This window comes from Scyliorhinus canicula, chromosome 4, assembly GCF_902713615.1.
Source record: "Scyliorhinus canicula chromosome 4, sScyCan1.1, whole genome shotgun sequence".
Lineage (NCBI taxonomy): Eukaryota > Metazoa > Chordata > Chondrichthyes > Carcharhiniformes > Scyliorhinidae > Scyliorhinus > Scyliorhinus canicula.
The window spans coordinates 124,668,520-124,691,862 of NC_052149.1; the positions used below are offsets into that span (position 1 = coordinate 124,668,520).

The window sequence follows — 23,343 nt, forward strand, 5'->3', positions numbered from 1 at the left end:
TTTTACCGTTCTGCCAGGAGATCTAGGAATGGTTGCCATCTCCTGAAAAATCCCTGCACTGACCCCCTTAGGGCAAATTTCACCCTCTCCAATTTAATAAACCCCGCCATATCGTTGACCCAGGCCTCCACGCTTGGGGGCCTCGCATCCTTCCACCGAAGAAGAATCCTCCGCCGGGCTACTAGGGACGCAAAGGCCAGAACACCGGCCTCTTTCGCCTTCTGCACTTCCGGCTCCACTGCAACCCCAAATATTGCGAGTCCCCAGCCTGGATTGACCCTGGATCCTACCACCCTCGATACCATCCGTGCTACACCCTTCCAAAATTCCCCCAGCGCTGGGCATGCTCAGAACATGTGGACATGGTTTGCTGGGCTCCCTGCGCACCTAATATACCTGTCCTCGGTCCCAAAAAACCAGCTCATCCTTGTCCCGGTCATATGAGCCCTATGCAGTACCTTAAACTGTATGAGGCTAAGCCTCGCACACGAAGAGGAGGAGTTCACCCTTTCTAGGGCATCCGCCCACGTCCCCTCCTCAATCTCCTCACCCAGCTCCTCCCATTTATCTTTCAGCTCCTCCAACGAGGTCTCGTCTACCTCCTGCATCACCTGGTACACTTCCGAGATCCTCCCCTCTCCAACCCATACCCCCGAGAGCACCCTGTCCTGGACTCCACGCGGCGGCAGCAGGGAGAACCCCGCCACCTGCCGCCTGACAAACGCCCTTACTTGCATGTACCTAAAGGTGTTCCCCGGGGGGAGCCGGAACTTCCCTCCCAGCTCACCCAGGCTCGCAAACTTCCCGTCTATGAACAGATCCCGCAGCCTCCTGACACCTGCCCTGTGCCAACTCAGGAACCCGCCATCAATTCTCCCCGGAACAAACCAGTGGTTCCCCCGTATCGGGGACCCCATCGAGGCCCCCACCTCCCCCCCTGCGCCGCCTCCATTGCCCCCAAATCTTGAGGGTAGCTGCCACCACCGGGCTCGTGGTATACCTCGTTGGAGGGAGCGGCGCCGTTGCAAGCGCTTCCAGGCTCGTACCCACACAGGATGCCATCTCCAGCCTCTTCCATGCCGCCCCCTCCCCGTCCATTACCCACTTACGCACCATCGCTGCGTTGGCAGCCCAATAATACCCACAGGCTGGGCAACGCCAGCCCCCCCCCCCCCCCCCCCCCCCCCTGCCCCGCTCCAAGAACACCCGTCTCACCCTTGGAGTCCTGTGTGCCCACACAAACCCCGCAATGCTCCTGTTAACCCGCCTGAAAATGGCCTTCGGGATAAGGACGGGGAGGCACTGGAACAGGAACAGAAACCTCGGGAGCACCGTCATCTTGACTGACTGCACCCTACCCGCCAAAGACAGCGGCAGCATGTCCCACCTCTTAAACTCATCCTCCATTTGCTCCACCAGCCTTGTGAGGTTTAGGTTATACAAGGCCCCCCCAGCTCCTGTCTAACATCTCCTTCTTTGGCTCAGCATCAGTATTTATGCTGTTGTAAAGAGTCATGGGATCTTCTGCAAGATTAAAGAGATTATAGAAAGTTATTGTTAATGCTGTGGTCGGACAGCAACATTTATTCTTGTGTAGGAGAATTGTACACCTGCCTAGTAGACCGACCCCTAATTAAGGTTGGAAATCCAAATTCCATGCACGGTTAGGATCAAATTTGTATAACGCACTCTGCTTAACAATGTAGAATCCATCTTAAAATAATGCATAAAGCTTACTGAAACTGACTCCACCTTCGTTTAACAAGCTCAGGAGAATGAAACATCTTAATAATACAACACAGGTAAACAATGTAGACTCCACATTAGTGTAACGCAACTCGGGTTAACAAAGTGAAGTCCACCTTATAAAACGTTTAGATTAATGATGCATTTTGCAGCTTAGTTGGGTTCAGCTAAATATAATGAAACTGTCCAAAATTTAGTTTTGTGGATTACAATGCAAATTAACCTGAGTCTGTGCTGCCAAAGAAGAACCTTGCTTTCAGAAAACCATAGGTACATTGTCCACCACTAATGTTAATGGGCAGAAAATCAGCTGCAGCACAAACTTAACTCCCCAAAATGTTTAGCTGGTGGTATAGGCTCAAAAAGACCATTCTTCACATGTCATTTAAAGTGTACCCAAGAGTGATGTTATTTCTATTTCACCTAATAATACTATTAAAAATGGTTATAGGGCAGCACGGTGGCGCAGTGATTAGCACTGCTGCCTCACGGTCCCGAGGACCTGGGTTCGATCCTGGCTCCGGGTCACTGTCCTTGTGGAATTTGCACATTCTCCCTGTATCTGCATGGGTCTCACTCCCACAACCCAAAGATGTGCAGGGTAGGTGGTTTCCCCCTTAATTGGAAAAAACAATTGGGTACTCTAAATTTATTTTTAAAATAAAAATGGTTATGATGATGAAGCTGGACCACCTGGTCAGTATTGAATCACCTTTTGCAATTTAGTTTTTGACTCTGAGATGAAGCAGTTATGCCATTTGGATTATATCTTCCCCAATGCTTAATATGTTTCCTTCGCTTATCAGGTGCCTTCTGTCAATATCTGGGTATTCTGTACAAGCAGTCTTTGGCTTAAACTGAACCTCACTTAAAGCTGCCCTCTGCTGGCTGTTGTTTACATAATTTAAAAAGACATTTTCTTTTTAAAGCTGGCAAGGCTGGCTTTTATAGGCAATTCTAATTTGTCTAAGGTGGTAGTGAGCCTTCTCCTTGAACCACCACTTTTTTGTTTATAGCATTGATTCAACTGAGTAGCTTTCTGGTCCACGTCAGAGTGAACCACGTCTGTATAATATTGAAGACACATAGAGGCAAAAGATAAGTTTCTGAAGGATATCTGTGAATCAGTTGGTAACAGAGAAATTGTTCAGACTCCACTGTGGCAGTTTGAGAATTTGAATTCAATTAAAAAGGCTGAAAACAATAAGCGTCATAAAAACCCAACAGGCTCACTAATTGTTGCTGGTTTCAGAAAGCTGTTTGGTTGAATCAGATTAAAGAAAATAATGCAGTGGTTCAAGAGGTGACCCACCACCAGTTTCTCGGATCAACTAACAATGCCCACAACCCAGGAATGAATTACATTTAAAAAAAAGAGAAAGATTGGGACACTGCAAGGGCTCTGTCTTTTGATCTTGGATCTTTTGATGTCCAGCTGAACCACCACAATAGCTGGGTGGGACCTTAGTTTAGTGGCTGATCCTTGGACATCACTTTTTGATATTGTTACAATCCCTCGGTAGTGTTGTGCAATATGAGTCGAGTTACTGAGCTCAAACTCCTGAGTATAGACCTAAACTTCAAACTTTCTAATTCGAGCAACTGTTTTCCCAACACAACCAAGCTTTTCCTCGGTGTTTGGAAGATGTAAAGTTTTATAAAACTTGCATGATTCTGTTCAGTTCTGCATAATGCACGGTCATGTTATCCTCAAACAAAAATGTAACTAAAATATTTGAGGGTATATTTCAGGAAGAGGGCTTACAATTCTGCAAGCATTATGAAGCATTGCTGAATGTAGCATTGGCTTGAGTAATCCTTCATACCATGGAAAATATACCATAGTTTACTTTGTAATGCATTAAAAGATCACAAAAGAACAAGAATAATTAGAGTTCACAGTACAAATTATGGTTATTTAGCCCGACTGTTTCATGCTAGTGTTTATTCTCCACAGGGGTCTCCTTCCACCTTACTTCATCTCATCCTCTATACATATTCTTCTATTCCTGTCTCCCTCCATCACTTATCTAATTTTGCCTGAAATGCATCTATGCAATTTTCCTCAACTGCTCCTTGAGATAACAAGATCCACATTCTACCGATACTCCTGACTGCTTTATTGAATTTATTATTGATTATACTATATTTATGACCAAAGCAAAATACTGTAGTTGCAGGAATTCTGAAATAAAAGCAAAAAATGCTGTAAATGCTCGGCTCTGGCAGCATCTGTGGAGAGAGAAACAGAGTTAGTTTCAAATGTTCTGATGAACGGTCATAACCTGAGGTATTAAAAAACAGTGGGAAATTGACCAAGTATTCCCTGCCCACAAAAAGCAGGACACACATATCATGGCCAATTACCATCCTTGAGTCTACTTTTGATGATCAGTAAAGTGATGGAAGGGGTCTTCAACAGTCAAACGGCACTTACACAGTAATAATCTTCTCTCTGGTGTTCAGTTTGGCTTCTGCCAGGACAACTCGGCTCTTCACATCATTGCAGTCTTGATCCAAATATAGACAAAAGAGCTGCATTCAAGCCTTAAGATGAAGCGACTGTCCTTGACAGCGAAGCAACATTTGACCAAGTGTGGGATCAAGGAATCCTAGCAAAATTGAAGCTAGTGGCAATCGGGGAAAATTCTCCACTGGCTAGTCATACCCAGCACAAACGAAGATCGGTGTGGTTGTTGGAGACCAATAATCTCAGTCCCAATGTTTTTCTGCAGGAGTTCCTCAGAGTAGTGGCCCAACCATCTTCAGCTGCTTCATTAGTGAGTTTCCTTCCATCATAAGATCAGAAGTAGGAATGTTCGCTGGTGACTGCACAATGTTCAGCAACATTTGCGACCCCTCAGATACTGAAGCTGTCCATTTTTATTTACAACAAGACCTGGGCAACATTTAGGTTTGGACTGACAAGTAGCAAGAAACATTCATGCATCACAATACCAGGCAATGACCATCTCCAACAAGAGAAAATCTAACTATCTCTCCTTCACATCCACTGGCATTATCATTACTGAATCCCCCACGATCAACATCCTGGCGGTTACGATTTACCAGGCAGTGAACTGGACTGGCCATATAAATACTGTGGCTACAAAAGCAGGTCAAGAGGCTAGAAATTCTGTTGCAAGTAACTCACCTCCTGACTCCCCAATGCGCGTCTACCATCTGCAAGGCATACGTCAGGAGTGTAATGGGAAACTCTCCGCTTGCCTGGATGAACATTCAACAACACTCCAGAGTCTTAGCAGCCCATTTCATTGGCATTCCATTCATCACCATAAACATTCACTACTGACACACACTGGCAGCAGTGCGTACCATCTGCAAGATGCAGCAACTCACCAAGGCTCCTTCAACGGCCCCTTCCAAACCGGCAACCTCTTAGAAAAACAAGGGCAGCAGATGCATGGGAACAGCACCACCTGCAAATCACACAACAGCTTGACTTGGATATATATCGCTGTTCCTGCACTGTCATTGGGTCAAAACCCTGGAACTCCCTAACAGCATTATGGGTGTACCTATGGGTGTTCAAGAAGGCAACTCATCACCATCTTCTCAAGGGTAATTACAGATGTGCAATAAATGTTAGCCTAGCGGCAACACCCACATCTTGTGAACGAATAAATAAAATAAAATTAACTTTGTTGGACCTGCTGATTTTTCCAATGTTTTCTGTTTTTATTCTATATTTTTGAACTCCTCCACAAGTGGAAATATCTTCCACAAATTTACCCTCAGGATAATGTCTCCTAAAGGAAACTATTTGAATGAAAACCCTCACTTCCATAATGTTGATTTCTTCAAAAGAAAGTAACTAGACAAATAAATGCTCTCTATCTATTATATTGTGTTATTAGCAGTTCCCGCACATTAGTCAAATTGTCATTGTAATTTTTTATCTGTAAACCTAGACAGTGACTTCAGATGTCGAGGGCATGACAGCCAAGTGTAATCCTCTAATCAGCTGATTTCCACTCAAGTGTGCTTACCGCGAGGAATCCTAGCTATCAACTGTAAGGGGGAATCCATTTGATTCCTTTCCCCCCCCCCCCCCCCCCCCCCCCCCCCCCGCTCCCCGGGCACATAAGTGCCGAAGCCAATTGTTTCAATCTAGCTGATGGGACTATTCCATAAGTCATTGAATTGGAACAAGGGACTGTAAATTTAGGATGAACCTGGGTCACCCATAATGCTTTCATTCCTGAGTCAGAAGCCTTGTGTTCAGGTTCCAATCCAAAGACTTGAGCACATAATCAAGACTGACACTTCAGTGCAGTCCTGCGGGAGTGCTGCATTGTCAGAGGTGCCGTCTTTTGGATGAGATGTTGAACTGAGGTGCTGTCTGCCCCCACAGGTGGATGTAAATCATCCCTTGACACATCTGACGAGCAGGGGAGGTCTTCAATATTTATCCCTCAACAAATTCCACCAAAATTAACAGGGATTCAATGATTCTAATGTTACACATTTTTCTAATTTTTTAAACACACAAAATTCTGATACAAACAAAATCACTATTTTAGTTGTGGGAATAAACTTTGTTCAATGAATTGGTTATGGTGTGTGACCACCACCTGGAAGTTCCCCTCCAAGCCATCCTGACTTGGAAATATATCATCATTCCTTCACTGTGGCTGGGTCGAAATCCTGGAACTCCCTCCCTAACAGCACTGTGGGTGTACCTACACCACATGGACTGCAGCAGTTCAATAAGGCAGCTCAACACCACCTTCTGAAGGGCAATTAGGGAAGGGCAATACGTTCTTGCCTAGCCAGTGATGCCCACATCCCATGAATGAATTTTTAAAAAACATTGGTTCTCCTCATACTGTCACAAATTATCTGCATTGAATTTCATTTGTCATGTGATCACCCATTGCATCAGCTTGTTTTTATCCTCTTAGCAGCCTCTGCACTGTTCACAATGCTTCCAAGTTTTGTCTCATTTGCAGATATTGAAGTTGCGCCCTGCACACCCAAGTCTAGGTCATCAATATAAATCAGGAAAGCTGCGGTGCTAATTCCAACTCCCGGGGAACTTGTATGAGTTGAAGGCAAAGGCTGTACCCAAATGGCAGACGGTAATGGTGTCACTTATGTTTGTCTTTCAGAACAGAAACATGATGACGCAGCGGTGTTTCTCTACCTGTGGATCGCCTGCTTGTTGGTCAGCTCCTGTTATACTCTCACCTGGGACCTGAAGATGGACTGGGGCCTCTTTGACAAAAATGCTGGAGAGAATACCTTCCTGCGTGAGGAGATTGTCTACCCTCAGAAAGTATGTGTTTAAGTAGTCCCAAACATTGCTCACTCTGATTTCTGGGGTGGTAGAAACCTGGGCCAACAATATTGCGGAACATGATTGTGCATACTTATCTGTACCTAGGTATTCCCAATAACTTGGCAAGATCCAGGTTATTATGGGTGAATCTTGCTGGGATGTGTATCTGTGCACACAGAGGAGGGCAGGTTTGGCTGTGATATACCCCCACATGGTGAGAAAGCTACCTGATTCCTCCTTCCTGGCATAACAGTTGACCTGCTTGTAAAACTACACCTTGTCAAGAGTCAATGCCTTGAAGGAGGAGAGAAAGCGGGGGAACAAATCAGCAGAAATAAAGGACATTATCTTCAGGCAAACATTGGACACATTTTTTGAAATGTTTTTTATTGAGTTTTCATATTTTATATCCAACAAATTACAAATTATTAGAAAAAAAAAACACGCAAAAATTAACATGTATATTTACAGGTCTTCATATCTTCATAATAACAACTGTGGCCGCCCCCTTTAGCCGGCATACATATTTTACATTCCCCAATATGGCCGAGGCACATGTTTATAGGCATTTATTTACAGTTTGGTTTTGGGCCTTAGCTTGCCATCAAACCCCCATAACGAACCCGTAGCCCCCCCCCCCCCCCCCCCCCCCCCCATTGGACACTTTTATGTTGAGACCGTCACTTTCTGCAGTTAAAGACATATTATTGCAAGTTGTTGATTTATCTTCAGCTTCCGTAACATTTGCAACATTGGCTTCATTGGAAGAGCTATGGTTGCATTTCTGAAAATCACAACTTTGAGTCAATCATGGGTTCCCATAGGAATTAATGTTAAAACCGAAGTAGAAAAGGTCGAGAGCTTCAAGTTCTTAGGTGTCCAGATCACCAACAACCTGTCCTGGTCCCCCCATGCCGACACTATAGCTAAGAAAGCCCACCAACAACTTTACTTTCTCAGAAGACTAAGGAAATTTGGCATTACACCTACGACCCTCACCAACTTCTACAGATGCACCATAGAAAGCATTCTTTCTGGTTGTATCACAGCTTGGTATGGATCCTGCTCTGCCCAAGACCGGAGGAAATTAGAAAAGGTCGTGAATGTAGCCCAATCCATCACGTAAACCAGCCTCCCATCAATCGACTACGTCTACAATTCCCGCTGCCTCAGAAAGGCAGCCAGCATAATTAAGGACCCCACGCACCCCAGACATACTCTCTTCCACCTTCTTCCGTCAGGAAAAATTTGTTTGAGGTCAGATACCAACCAACTCAAGAGCAGCTTCTTCCCTACTGCCATCAGACTTTTGAATGAACCTACCTCGTATTAAGTTGATCTTTTCTCTGCACCTTGCTATAACTGTAACATTATATTCTGCAATCTCTCCTTCCTATGTACGGTATGCATTGTTTGTACAGCATGCAAGAAACAATACTTTTCACTGTATACTAATACATGTGACAATAATAAATCAAATCAAATATTATATATTTTGAAATAAGATAACACAAAATCACCCAAATAAACTTTGAGTAACGCAGCTTCTGTGTCTCACCAACACCATTCCTGAAACTCAGCTTAACTTTTTGCTTACTTTTTTTTTCCACTTTGTCTATCTCTCTTTCTCTCTCTCCTTTCCCACTCTGTGGGTGCGGAGGGCAGGCGAGCGGGCAGCAGAAGGAGCTGGAGGCCCAAGTCCTTCCTCCCTCCCTCCGCAGACTGCTCACAGTTCATTACCTGATCGGTGGCTGGCAGCTTCCCATCCGTGCCCTGTACTCATTCCACATCTCAAGAATTGCTCTCTCCAAACAGCTTGGGTTTCTGGTGACTGTGGCAGGGGTTTTGGCATCAGAACATGGCAGCGTGTCTGTATTACTAATCCAGTGTGAACACCACTATGCCACTGCCTCCCCTTATTAGGGGCTGGTTTACCACAGCGGGCTAAACAGCTGGCTTGTAATGCAGAACAATGTCAGCAGAGCGGGTTCAATTCCCGTACCGGCCTCCCCGAACAGGCGCCAGAATGTGGCAACTAGGGGCTTTTCACAGTAACTTAATTGAAGCCTACTTGTGACAATAAGTGATTATTATGTTATTATTATTATAAAAGGGAGGGAAATTGGTTTATTCAGACTTGCACTTGTATCTCATATCCTGAAAATGTACTGAGGGATTGATATTTTCCTTTTATTTGCAGAGCTATTACTACTGTGCCATAGTAGAGGATGTCATCCTTCGATTTGCTTGGACTGTGCAGATTTCCATCACCTCAATGAGCACTTTTGCTTCTGCAGGAGACATCATTTCCACCGTGCTGGCCCCACTGGAGGTCTTCCGGTAAACAGAATTTCAAACCCTGAAATGATCCAATGGCAATTTTATGCAGCATTATGTCCTAGAGCCAACAAGGGGACAGGTCATACTAGATGCATTCATGAGCCAGATTTATTTAATAGCCTAACGGTGAACATAATGTGATCAAGTTCAATGTATTGTTTGAAAAGAAACACAAGCGCGGTTACTAAGATTCTAGATTTGGATAAGGCTGACCAATGGAGTGAGGCAGAGACTGTCCACAGTAAGCTGGGAAGATCTGTTAGTGGGTAAAATGACAGAAAATCAACGGGAGGTGTATTTAAAAATAAAATATGATGCAGAGCCAGTAAGAGCTTTACTTGTCAAAAAAGCAGCCATGGATGACTAAAGAGCTAAAAGACAGTATAGAGCTAAAAGGTAAAGCATAAAATTTATTTTTAAAAACACATCCTGGCAACTGGGGAAGATGCAAAGGGTAACAGAAGATGACAAAACATATATTAAGAGCTACAAAAAGGGAGTATGAAGAGAAACTTGCAAGCAATGTCAAAATCAACACCATTCTCACTATTACATTATGAAAGAGTGGTCAGAAGCAATGTGGACCCTTCAAAACCTGATGAAGGTGATTTTTGTAAAAGAAAATAAGGGAATACTGGTCATTATTTACAGTAGAGAAAGATGTCAGCTGTCATTCCAAGGAAACTTAATATTGAATCAGGGACAGGGACTCCCCAAATTAGCGTTAGCAAAATAACAGTAATTTAAAAAATAATGAGTAACAAATCCCTAGAACCAGATAGTTTCCATTCTAGGATTTTAAAGGAAATAGTTGAGAACATTGCAAATGCTCCGACTATATTGTCTTCCAAAGTTCTCTCAATTTGGGAACATTCATTTAAATTGGATGTCACTTCACTACTTAATAAAGGAGATAAATAAGAATCAGGGAACCAATTAGCCCAACATCTGTAGTCAGGGAATTACTAGCTTCTATAATTAAGAAACACCTTGAAGACTTTCAGCTGGAAAATCAACATAATTCGCGTGAACAGGGAATGCCTCTGATATTTATATGGACTTCAGTAGAGATGGTTAGCTAAAATTGAAACTCATGGAATGAAAGTCAAATAGATAAACTGGTTAGGAAATTGACTCAGCAGCAGGAGATAGGATAACACACCGATAAGCAGGATGCGACGTTTTCATGGCAGTGTGAAGAGGAGGATGAAGAAACTGGAACAGATGAAGCAGGATTGGGTTCCGATGGTGGGTGGGGTACACTTCAATCACCCAACATGTTACTAAAATACTTTTTAAAGTAAAAATCAATAACTTTCTACCCAGGTGATGAATTCATTATTGCCTATGCTCATAATTAGCAAAATGGGCCTGGAAATTAAGCTGTGGGCAACACTTTTGTTAAAAGGCAGCCAGTGTTTGTTAAAACTTAGGAACACATTAGTGCTTGTACACTCAGGTTGATAGAGTGTAATTTTGTGACTGCAGCAAGCAAAATGTTGAACTGTTTGGGAAAGGGTGGGTGTATACTGCAAGCTGAAACATTTCTCCTGTGCTCAGTTATCACAATGGGGTGAAGTGAGGCAACCCAGGGCAGTTTTTAAGGGTTTCAGTATTGCAGCTAGCTGCATGTAAGACTGGGCACAGCGATTTGAGCAAAAACATAATTTACTTTGCAGTGCTGTGCATTTTGGGGCTGCCGTCATCACACTGCTGCTCATTAATGTTGAGTTGTGTTTTGCTGCAGTCGGTTTGTGTGGAATTTTTTCCGTTTGGAGAACGAACACCTGAACAACTGCGGTGAATTCCGTGCTGTACGTGATATCTCGGTGGCACCTCTCAATGCCGACGACCAGACTGTTCTGGAACAGATGATGGACCTCGAAGATGGAGTGCGGAATCGCCAAAAAAGCAGAGTGTGGAAACGCACTTACAGCATCTCTCTGCGTAAAACACTGTACGTATTGAATTCAAGGGGCTTACTCTCAGGCTGCTCAGTAACCACAGCAGCAGGGAAACTTGGAATGGAAAGAAGCAACACTTTTCAGAACACAGTAAACAATGAATCAACTTACAGTTGTATTGCACCTTTCACAACCTCAGCATGTATATTCCAGCCAATTAAAGCAGAGTCACTGTTGTGATGTAGGAGACACAGCTTGTATACGTAATGCTCAGATAAGCTTTTTTAGTGCTGTTGAGGGATACATTTTGGCCAAGACTCCAAGGAGACTGAAGTCACTGTAGCCCCGTGACTGGCTTTTCAGTTTAATCCCCACTTCCCAAAAGGTGCTGTCTCTGGCTGCAGTGCAATGCCAGTGCATTGTCATGGATACTGCCATACTCTGGTGCTCCATTCACAAGTACCTTGTCTACCAGATAACTTGCACCGTGACAAAGGAGCTTTCTTTAAGATGTCAGTGTGGGAGAGTTGCGGAGTGTGGGATGTAGAAAAGGTAGGAAAGCAGCAGTCAGACAAGATGGTGCACGATTGAAGGAGACTTTCATTCCATTTCATCTGATCAGTTTACTGATAGAAAAGTGACAGCCCTTGCAACTAAGTCCTTGACTTCTCCATAGCTACCCTATCTGGCTGCACAAGTCACACTCGTGTGTGGCAACATGGCCCACATCTTCAACTGTACTACATTCCCGTCAGCTCTCTCTCTCTCCAAGTCCCACAGCTTGCTAAGCCCCCAGAAAATGAACTTCTCCCCTTTAATTTGAAACGCTCATGGTCTCGTCCAGCTGACCATTTCCACATTCTGACTCCAGGTTTTCCCGTCACTCTTCAGGTCACTGTGTCCCTGTCTACGAAGCTCCTTGTTGCAATCCTCCACTTTGCTATCTCCTAAATACCCACTTCAAAACTCCAAGGACTTCTTTGTCACAAAGATTGACAAATGATCGGCTCCCTGTGCCACCTTGCTCCATTTCCATAGCACACAAAGTCAAATGTCCTCTTCTAAGGATCCACCCCTTTCCTGGCCCTGAACTCGCATCCTTTTCTTTCTCTGCTCTTGCCCTCTCCAAGCTCGCCTCCTCCCTTGATCCTATTCTAGACAGTTGACCACACAGCTTCCCCATGTTCGGTGATATGGTAAACGGTTCTCTCTCTCAAGATGTTGTCGCTTTCTCCTTTAAATCTGCCGTCTTCACCCCCTCATAAAATGACCCCTTGACTGACCCCACTCCAAACTCAACAGCAAAACTTTCCTTCCCCTTAGTTATTATTTGAGGATGAATCAGACTCTCTACAACCTTGATGTTTAATTTGAGATGAGCTGCTAACCAAATATCCTCATCATCAATCCATAAGACCACCTATTTCCAGCTCTGCTTCAGCTCTTCTACAGCTGAATCCTCAAGTGCACATCCAAATACGTATTTAAATGTTATGAGTGTTCCCACCTCTACCACCATTTCCGGCAGTGAGTTCCAGATTTCCATCATCCTCCTGAGTGAAAAGGTTTTTCCTCACATCCCCTCTAAACATTCTGCCCCTTGCCTTAAATCATAAAATCCCTACAGTGCAGAAGGAGGCCATGCGGCCCATCGAGTCTGCACCGATCCTCTGAAAGAGCACCTGAGCCAGGCCCACTCCCCAGCATAGTCTCTGTAGCCCCACCTAGCCTGAACACCTTTGGACTGTGGGAGTGAACTAGAGCACACTGAAGAAACCTACGCAGGCACTGGGAGAAAGTGCAAATTCCACACAGTCACCCAAGGCCGGAATTGAACCTGTGTCCCTGATGCTGTGAGGCAGCAGTGCTAACCACTGTGCCTCCTGGTTATTGACCCCTCCGTTAAGGAGAAAGGTTCCTTCCTATCCAACCTATCTATGCTCCTCATATTTTTATATACTGCACTCAAGTCGCCCTCTCATGTTTTTATACACTTTGCTTCACTCCACTCTATGGACATGCACCCCAAGGTCGCTCTGATCCTCTGTACTTTCTAGGATTACTTCATTTGTTGCCTTTGTTGCCTGCAAACATGCCGTTCCAATGCATACTGCTCAGCCTCCCATGTTCTGCACTCAGTAAACTGGCGGCGAGATTCTCTCTTCCTGCTGTTTGACAATGGGATTTCCAGTTGAAGCCATCCCATGCCTCCGGGAAACCCACTGGTGGGGGGTGCGCTGCCAGCAGAAAAGAGAATCCTAAAGGCCAGAGAATTCCGGCCAAAGTTATCCAAATCTCAACAACCCGTGTTCTAACTTACACCAAATCCCAGTCACCCATCACCTCATTGTTCACTGACCTACATTACAGTGCCTTGATTTTAAGAATCTCTTCCTTGTTTTCAAATCCCTCTATTGCCTCAACCCTCCCCAGCTCTATAATCCCCTCCAGCCCTCTCAACCTTCCTAAATTATCTGCGCTCCTGTAATTCTGGTCTTTTGAGCATGCTCCATTTTAATTGTTCCACCATTGATGCCATGCCCTTAGCTGAAAAGGCCCTAAATTATGGCATTCCCTCCCTACATCATCTCCCCAATATCTCTATGTGGCTCATGTCCAGTTGTTTTGTAATGCCCCAATTAGATGTTTTATCAAGTTAAAGGCACAACATCAATGTGTTTTCTTGTTCTCTCTGACTGCATCGTCCCTCCCTTCTTATTGTATCCTTCTTCCCTGCCTTGTGTTGCTTTGACACATGAGGTATGCTAATTTCAAAGCACCACATTTCTAAATATATATCTGTGGAACTCTTCGCCGCAGAAGACTGTGGAGGTCAAATCACTGAGTGTCTTCAAGGCAGAGCTAGGTAGGTTCTTTTTATAAATGTTTTTTTATTGAGTTTTCATATTTTATATATGACAAATTACAAGTTATTAGAGAGAGAGAAAAAAAAAGGAAAACACAAAAATTTAACATGAATATTTACAGATAAGCATCTTCATAACAATAATTGTGGCCGCCCCCTTTAGCCAGCATACATATTTTACATTCCCCAATATGGCCGAGGCACATGTTTATAGGCATTTATTTATAGTTTGGTTTTGGGCCTTGGCTTGCCATCAAACCCCCATACCGAGCCCGTAGCCCCCCCCCCCTCCCCCCGGCTACCTTCCCCCGATTCCCGTCCATTTTCCCCTGGTTCTTGGCCACCCGACTATTCTTCCTCATGTACGTTGGCCACAAACAGGTCCCGGAACAGTTGCATGAATGGCTCCCACGTTCTGTGGAAGCCGTCGTCCGACCCTCGGATGGCGAATTTGATTTTCTCCATTTGGAGAGATTCCGAGAGGTCGGACAGCCAGTCTGCAGCTCTGGGTGGTGCTGCTGACCGCCAGCCAAACAGGATTCTACGGCGGGCAATCAGGGAGGCAAAGGCAAGGGCGTCCGCCCTCCTCCCCAGGAATAGATCTGGCTGGTCTGAAACCCCGAAGACCGCCACTATCGGGCATGGCTCCACCCTCACCCCCACCACTTTGGACATAGCCTCGAAGAAGGCTGTCCAGTACTCCACAAGTCTGGGGCAAGACCAGAACATGTGGGCGTGGTTGGCCGGGCCTCTTTGGCACCGCTCACATTTGTCCTCCACCTCCGGGAAGAACCTACTCATACGGTTTCTCGTTAAGTGGGCTCTATGTACCACTTTTAGTTGTGTCAGGCTGAGCCTTGCGCACGTGGAGGTGGAGTTGACCCTATGCAGTGCTTCGCTCCAGAGTCCCCACCCTATCTCCATCCCCAGGTCGTCCTCCCATTTGAGCTAGGTAGGTTCTTGATTAACAAAGGGATCAGGGGTTATGGGGAGATGGCAAGAGAATGGGGATGAGAAACATATCAGCCGTGGTTGAATGGTTGAGCAGACCCGATGTACCGAATGGCCTAATTCGGTTCCTATATCTTATGGTCTTATATTGGCTGTGGTGTTTTGAGTGAGGATGTGAAATATGCTATATAAATGCAAGTTTTCTTCTTTAGAGCAATTGGGAAGGAGCATACTGCCACCATATGGTGGGAACCTGCACTGCAGCAGCAGTCTCTTCTGCATTATCTATTTTTGTCTGGACTTTGCATAATTGATTCAGAGAGGCCTTACCAAACAGAGAAGGGCTTGTTTATTTTTGGGCTGAGAAACTTCCTCACGTTCTCTTTATTTATTGTTTTGAAAAAGCAACATTGTATGTTGAAATTTGTGAGATTCACAATTTACTACGTTCGTACTTTTCTTGGGAGTGTAATTTTGAATATGGGATACAATAGATTCTAGTTTGTACATCGAACTGGCAGTAAGAATTCTAAAGTTGGCCACAGTGCTCCCAGATTAGTAAAGATAGAATTCCCACAATTCAGTGCTAGCCACTGATTTCTCCTACGAAGTTTGAGGATTTGTGAGCAACAGGAGAGTTTAAGATCAGTGATGCCATTGCAGTCAAATATCCTGACAATTATTGAAGTTTGCGCCCTTCACTTAGACGTGCCATGCTTCCTGTCAGTTTACATTCTCCTAATACCATTGCCACTAGCTGGGCTCACTTCAGGATCTGGCATCCTCAGAAGGCCAATGAAAGGGATCCCTTAATGGATCCATTTGTTTTGATTGCTGTTGCCCCTGTGAATGAGAAACCTTCAGGTACAGAAATGCTCCTTATCTAAATGGGCAGTAATGTGTGAAACAGTAATTTGTTATATCCCTGCAAGACGAAGGCTGAAATGAGAACCTGAATCACTTAGTCCACAGGCAGTTTTAACATGCTGTATATTTACTGTCCCAACTCAGAAGGCGAGAATTTCCCATTGTACCCAGTTCAAATGGGCTTTTAAAATGGCATTGATCTGGAAACCCAAACAGTCAAACAACCAAATCACTTTTCTTGCCGTTTAAAACTGTGTAGATAGTCGGAAACCAGCTTCCTACTGTTAAGTGCTAGGCTGGAGTGTCTTGTGTTCTGCAAAATCTCCCATTGGAGACACTTGCCTGTGGTGCTAGCTATTTGGAACAAGCCTGGTCCATCATTCAATTCAGTCAAACTCCATACTGGCAGACCTGATTTAATGTTCCAGCACTCGGCTTAGGACACCTTCAGTAAGAGCTATTTAGTCACACCAGGGGTAGAAATTGTTATGCAAAGAAAGGCCCTGTACCTATTTCATCAGCATGTATGAAGCACTTGCTGGAGTATGCACTGTGTAAGCTACCAGGGTTTTCAGTTATTCAGCAGCCGCTGAAAACTAGTAGAAGTTTATTTTTGAACTTCCTCTTATTTACACTATGGAAAAGCAAGAATGCTGTTCACAGCTCCACCTCAATGTTGCCAACCTGTACTTGAACCTCCTGAGTCTCACTTCTCCCATTTATTGGAGCTCATGATGCTCCCTGAGCTCAGTGAGAATCTCTCGCCCCCTTTGCCTTGGTCCACATACGTTTATCTACCAGTGGAAGCAATCTTTCACAGTTTGCCATTGTAAATCCACGGGTTTCACTCAGGTGTAGTTCTACAAAGTGGTTAAAAGCCACCCTTATATAATTTACAATGCAGAAGGAATCCATTCGGCCCATCGAGTCTGCACCAGCCCTTGGAAAGAGCATCCTACCTAAGCCCACACCTCCACCCTATCCTCGCAACCCAGTAACCCCACCCAACCCATTTGTACATGAAGGGCAATTTAACATGGCCAATCCACCTACTCTGCAGATCTTTGGACTGTGAGAGGAAACCGGAGCACCCGGAGTAAACCCCGCACACACGGGGAGGACGTGCAGACTCCGAACAAGCCGGGAATCAAAACTGGGACCCTGGAGCTGTGAAGCAACTGTGCTACCCACTGTGCTACCATGCCGCCCATAAATTCTTAAAATTTTTAATATCCCAAATAGGACTCTACAATGTAGAGTCTACTTGAATATTTTTTTCTCCCTGTGAATAAACCATCCCACCCCAACCACAAAACTGTATGAACACCAGAGAAAATGTTGAACATCATAAATATCCAACTCCTAGTTTCACAGTCAAAAGAATTGGATCTGGGAGTAGACCATTCAGCCCTTTGAGCCTGCTCTGCCATTCAGTGACTGATCTTCTGCCTCAATTCCCTCTCTCTGTGCTATCCCCATATTTCTCAATTCCCTCAACAGATAGAAAACAATTGATCTCTGTTTTGCGCCACACAAGTACCAGGTAATGACCATCTCCAACAAGAGAGAATCTAACCACCGTCCCTTGACATTCAATGGCATTACCATCGCTGAATGCCCACATCAATATCCTGGAGGTTACCATTGACCAGAAACTGAACTGGACCAGCCAAAAAAATACCGTGACTACAAGCACAGGGCAGAGACTGGGATTTCTGTGGAGAGTAATTTATCCCCTGATTCCACACAGCCCGTCCACCATCTCCAAGTCACAAATCAGGAATATGCTGGAAAGTTCCTCACTTGCCTGGATGAATGATGAATGAATGAAGCTCCAACAACATTCAAGAAGCTTGACACCATCCAGCAGCCTGCTTGATTGGTATCTCATCCACAAATATTCACTCCCTTCATCAATGCACAGCAACTGCAGTGTGTACCATCTACAAGATGCACTGCAAGAATCACCAAATCTCCTTAGGCAGCATCTTCCAAAACCTATGACCATTACCATCGAGAATGGCAGAGGCAGCAGATACATGGGAACATCACCACCTGGAAGTTCCCCTCCAAGTATTCACAGTCCTGCCTTGGAAATATATTGGCCGTCCGTTCACTGTTGCTGAGTCAAAATCCTGGAACTCCCTACCTAACAGCACTGTGGGTGTACCTACACTACATGGACTGCAGCAGTTAAAGAAGGCAACTCACCACCACCTTCTCAATGGGCAATTAGGGCTAGACAATAAATGCTGCCCTAGCCAACGACACCCACATCCCATAAATGAATAAGAAAAGCCACCGCTGAGCATCCACAACTCTGGGGTAGAGAATTGCAATGATTCACACACCTTTGAAGAATGACTCCTCATCTCAGACCTAAATGGCTGCCCCCTTATTCTGAGACAGTGACGTGCTATTTCTGTACTCCCTAGACAGGGGAAGCATCCCCGCAGAATCCAGACTGTCGACACCTTTAAGAATTGGACATGTTTGACTGAAGTCACTCACATCTCTTAAACTTCAAGGCATTTAGACTCATTTCACAACATCTTAAACACAACGTGCTGCAGGAACCAACTCTATTCCAAGCCATATTTTTGACACCTCCTGAGTGAGAACATGGCAAATCTGAACCTCATCTCCATTTTCCTGTTTTTGCCCCATAATCTTTAATATCCGAACCTTTTTTTATTATAAATTTAGAGTATCCCATTCATTTATTCCAATTAAGGGGCAATTTAGCGTGGCCAATCCACCTACCCTGCACATATTTGGGTTGTGGGGGTGAGACCCACAGAAACACGGGAAGATTGTGCAAACTCCACAAATATCCTAACCTAACAAAACTTGTCTCCCTCCGTCTTCTAAATTTTAATTGACTCCCATCATCCACAGCCTTTTGGAGGAGTGGGTTTCAGATTTTGACGGCTTTGTGTTTTCACCTGACACCAATTTTGAGCCTCTGCCCTTCCCCACTAGAAAAGATGGTTTGTCTGCATCTACTTTTAACATCTTAAGTGCCTCAATTGCATATACCTGGGGTGCGTAACTTCACAGGTGAGGATGTTTTCTGTCAGCAAGGTACAGAAGGACAGCCAGGTTCAATGGACCCATGGCAAATGGCAAACCAAAGCTGTAAAAAGCGCAAACAAAAGCTCTGGGGTTCAAGACTAGAGAAACTGAATTCAAAAGCTGAGAAGTTAAGTTAAACTGACAAAGAACTTTATTTAGACACGCTTGAGGACACCATGCACAGATCATGTCTTCACTATTACAAAAAAGGAACTTTGGAGAGGATGCAGAAAAATTTTGCAAGGATGATAGAAGAAATGGAAATAAATAACTATCTGGAAAGTCTGAAGAGGGTCTCTTTTACTTTAAATGTGACCTGATCGGGGTCATAAAATTATGAAGGGATTTGATAGGGTAGATATACAGAGCATGTTTTCACTTGTGAGAAAGTTGAAAACTAAGAGCGATTAACATAAGATGGTCACTGATAAATCCAGCAAGTATTCAGGATAAATGTATTTACCCAGAGAGTGGTTCAAATGTAGAACTTGCTGGCACATGGGCTAGTTGAATCAAATAGAATATATGCATTTATGGGGAAGCTAGCTTAAGTAGATGAGGGAGAAAGGATTAGAAAGTTGTACTGACAGGGTGACATGAAAAGGGGAGGTTTGTGGAGAATAGACACTGACGTAGGTCAGGTGGGCAGAAGGGCTGTTTCTGTGCTGTAAATTCCCTACAATTCCGTCAGAGGGCAGACATTTTATGGGGGGGGGGGGGGGGGGGGGGGGGTGAGGTGTGGGTCGGTAGGTGATTTGATTGATGCTGTGCATTCGAGCCATTAATTCTTACATTGACCTGTTTCTCACCCCCAGAGTGAAGCCCCGTGACGCGGCCGTGTTAATCGAAGACACAGATGATGAAGCGTTCACATGAAAATCAACACCAAGCAGTCACTGTCCTTCACACGTTCCAGTTCTACCAGGCACTGAACACAATCTGTCACTGCGTGTGGCAACAGACTCGATTCCATTTTTTCCCCTTTGTTTTAATATATTAATTTAAACCGATTTAAAAAAACGTTGTAAAGAACAATTTTACAACCAACAACAAAACATCCACAAGGATCAAATCTAAACAGAACAAACTCTGTGCTGGAAAATAACAATTTTCTTTTTGTTTTGTCTGTACTTTTTTCTTCTCTCTCAGGCTCAGTATGGCTAGGGCTGGTTTAAGCTGGTTTAAACTGGTTTCTTCAAGTCTTTCTGACTGGCTCATGGCCCTAGTTGCACTTGCAGGGAAAGTGCACTTAATTGTACTTCCTACGTGAAGTTATGGTGTTTAAAAAGAAAAATTCATTTTGATATGCATTTGTTCTGTTCCGATTGGAAATGTTCATATTATTTATGAAAGAAACTTGTGTCCTGTCTGTTGATGCAGAAGTTAGTGTCAATGTTCGTTGAACTTTATTTTTTTTTGTGTTTTGGTCAGTGCTTAGCTTTCCTCTTGAAAGAAAGCTGAGCATCTTTATTAAGAGTACTTCAAAGCTTTCTAGGTGGCAGTTCCTGCAGAGCTGCCAAACGCAGAGGCCCTGCATCCAACACAGTCCACCAGGTTACATTCCACTGGAACAAGTTACCTATGACAGGCTGGTCTAATAAAAAAACTTTACCGATGCCACAAAATACATTTGTATTAATTATAAATCGAATCACAGCCAGTGGTATCAAGGACTGTTGCAACCGTTCTTCTTTTTAAATTCATCTATCAGTGAAACATTTCAATTTACATATCCCAGAATTTCATGGGAAATTCAACATGAATAATCTATTAATTTTTTTTGACCAAAGTTTGAATGTCAAATGATGGATTCCTTCAGTGCATCAATTTAATCCGCCGATCTTTCTTATCATTTCCTGGTATCACTCCGAGATCCTGCTGCTGTCTTGCTGCATGCCCAGCCTGTCATAGTGGCTGCAATGTTGATTGGTGCAGTGAAGATTTCCCCGGGAACCATCAGTGCTATTGTTCCAAGAGCTGCCCTTCCTTCCCCATTCCCTGGAGATAGTGCCACAATGAGTTTCTCCAGTAACAGATTCATGGCAGTATGTGACATTTAGCCCCATGGGTGGATGTTTTAGTGGAGCCACCTTAAGATCCAGTTCAGTCAGCCAAAGCCTAGATCAGTGGGGAGGTTTCAATGCAGTGAGTTTGTGTTATTGTGCAAACGATCTGTTGCACATTTCAGGGTTTAGAATTCACTGTTAATGTATGTCACTGTGAAAGTTAGTAGTAGTAGTGAAGTTGGAAATTGCTCATTGATCGCTCATGTCATGTTCTGAATTCATTCCATCTACCTAATCTTAACAGGGATTTTTGTTTTTTAATGTAGTTGATTTAGCTGGATTGGGACAATCAGAAGGTACCTTCTAATAATGAGTCTCTTCTGACATAGTCTTAAGAGGGCTCCATTGTAGCAAAGAACCTGTGACCCTGGGTGTACGCAAAAGAAATCAAGGTAAGTGCGGGCCTAGGCAAGGACATTTAAGTCTCGCTCTGTGTCAGAGAACTCGACGTCTCATGACTGAGCCTGGTTAAACAGTGGTTCACAATTTGTTACAGATGTCGAATGGGTGGGGGAAGACTTCATTGTAAAGGAGCTCTGAGTTTGGCTCGCTTGTATGCAGGACTGCCTTCACAACAGAGTATATAACTTAGCACAATCATTTGGAACTGGAAGTTGAAGCAAATGCGTGAGCATTGGATATGATCAAAGTTTTTGGTGAATGAATCATTCATAAACAAAATAATGGCTTAAAAAACACTTTCCAAATCTCTTTCGCTGGCACAAATTCACAATATTCACCCATGTTTCGGTTTGCAGCAGTAGCTTGTATTATATGGAATTTGACATTCCTGTTGCCTTCTGTTAATAAAATGTACAGAAAAATGGATGTGATTAAGTCATATGGTAACACCTGAAAAGGAAGGGGGAGAAAAGGAACACCAGCTAGCTAGGCTGAATGTGAACTTCTCTGAATGTGGTAGCTCAGGAAACCTGATTCAGGCAGTTCCACAGCGCAAGCATTGGTAGCTTTTTATTTCTTGGGTCCGCTTCCATTGAAAGCACTTGCATAATGGAGTGAGTTCCTGTTGTGGTTGAATCTGGCTTGTTTATATTTGTGGGGGCAGACTCGGCAACAAGGGGAACTGCGCAGACAAAGTAAGTAGCCGGTCACGCTGGTGAATCCAGCCTAGCATGAATGCTGAATGAAGCTTTGTATTGCTCAGCAATAGGCCAAGTGAAGGCTGGAAGTTGTCTGCAGCATAAGCTCCTGTCTGAGCTGTGAGGACGCAGAGATAGAAGGACATTTTTGAGAAAGCTAGCCAGGAAAATAAATGGATGTGCGCCAGCATTGTTATGGCGGTGTGTCAGGTGACCATTATGACACTGTGCTCTGTGACCAACAATAGAATTGAGGTTTGATGAAGCAATACAAGAGTTCAGAATTAATGCAGGATGAGTGTTCATTATTCGATCTCTTGGTTTGGGTTCAATAGCCTAATTACGAATGAGACTCAACCTAAACCTAAATGTAGAAGCAAAAAGTCAACCAACTGCAAGTCCAAATTGCCAAATATCTTTCAGGGAGCAATTTTATAGTTTTTCTTAATTTTAATGTGGGGGTCAATTTGGTAAATGGAATTGTGACACAATGATTAGCTTTCACTAAAAATTCTGAACATGCTTTATATATTTTCTTTTCTGAATTGGGGATAGAGTTTGCTGATTTTCTGACAGTCCCATTCTATGTGGTTTACCCTTGCCCTCTCCTTCCACCCAACAGATATAAATAAAAGCCAGCCAACCTTTGCAGACTCACGAGCTTAAAAAAATGCCTCTGTGGGTAGCAAAGCTGCAATAGCGCAGGTAATAATGGAGAGCAGCAGAAGGTTACTGTCCATGTTTGGAGACACCTGTCTCATCCCTTTACCTCCTTTATTAGTTCCTCACAGTGACTGGATAAGCTTGGATTGAGAGACATGGGACATTCCATCGCCTGCTCTGCACAATCACCCAAAAGCTAAACGCATCTCTTTGCTTGTAGGAAGATTTCATTGCTGGAAGCTTTGAACAAGGAGACTAAGCATAGGATCGATCTTCCTTTTTATTGTTAATATACAAAGACACAGAACTCTTCAGTGTGGCATATTTATATTTTATACCGTTGAAGGGGATGGTGCCACAGGGTTGCTTGAAGTCACTGCTCAATCTACATTGCTTTCTTGTGTATAGAGAACTGGAGAACCCAAGAAGATTCATTAAACTTTTTTGAATCAAATCCATGAGC

At 43.9% G+C, this 23,343-nt stretch overlaps 1 protein-coding gene across 1 annotated transcript in view; it reads left to right on the top strand.

Annotated features, from left to right (window-relative positions):
* LOC119964942 (xenotropic and polytropic retrovirus receptor 1 homolog) overlaps nucleotides 1-22,600 on the top strand; it is a 468,531-nt gene extending 445,931 nt beyond the window's left edge. Inside the window, exons 12-15 of the mRNA XM_038795157.1 lie at nucleotides 6,879-7,045; nucleotides 9,249-9,388; nucleotides 11,136-11,345; nucleotides 19,867-22,600. Of these exons, the coding sequence (XP_038651085.1) occupies nucleotides 6,879-7,045; nucleotides 9,249-9,388; nucleotides 11,136-11,345; nucleotides 19,867-19,927 (578 nt within the window). The 3' untranslated portion in view covers nucleotides 19,928-22,600. The remainder of the gene's footprint in view (nucleotides 1-6,878; nucleotides 7,046-9,248; nucleotides 9,389-11,135; nucleotides 11,346-19,866) is intronic.
* Nucleotides 22,601-23,343: the final 743 nt, after the last annotated feature.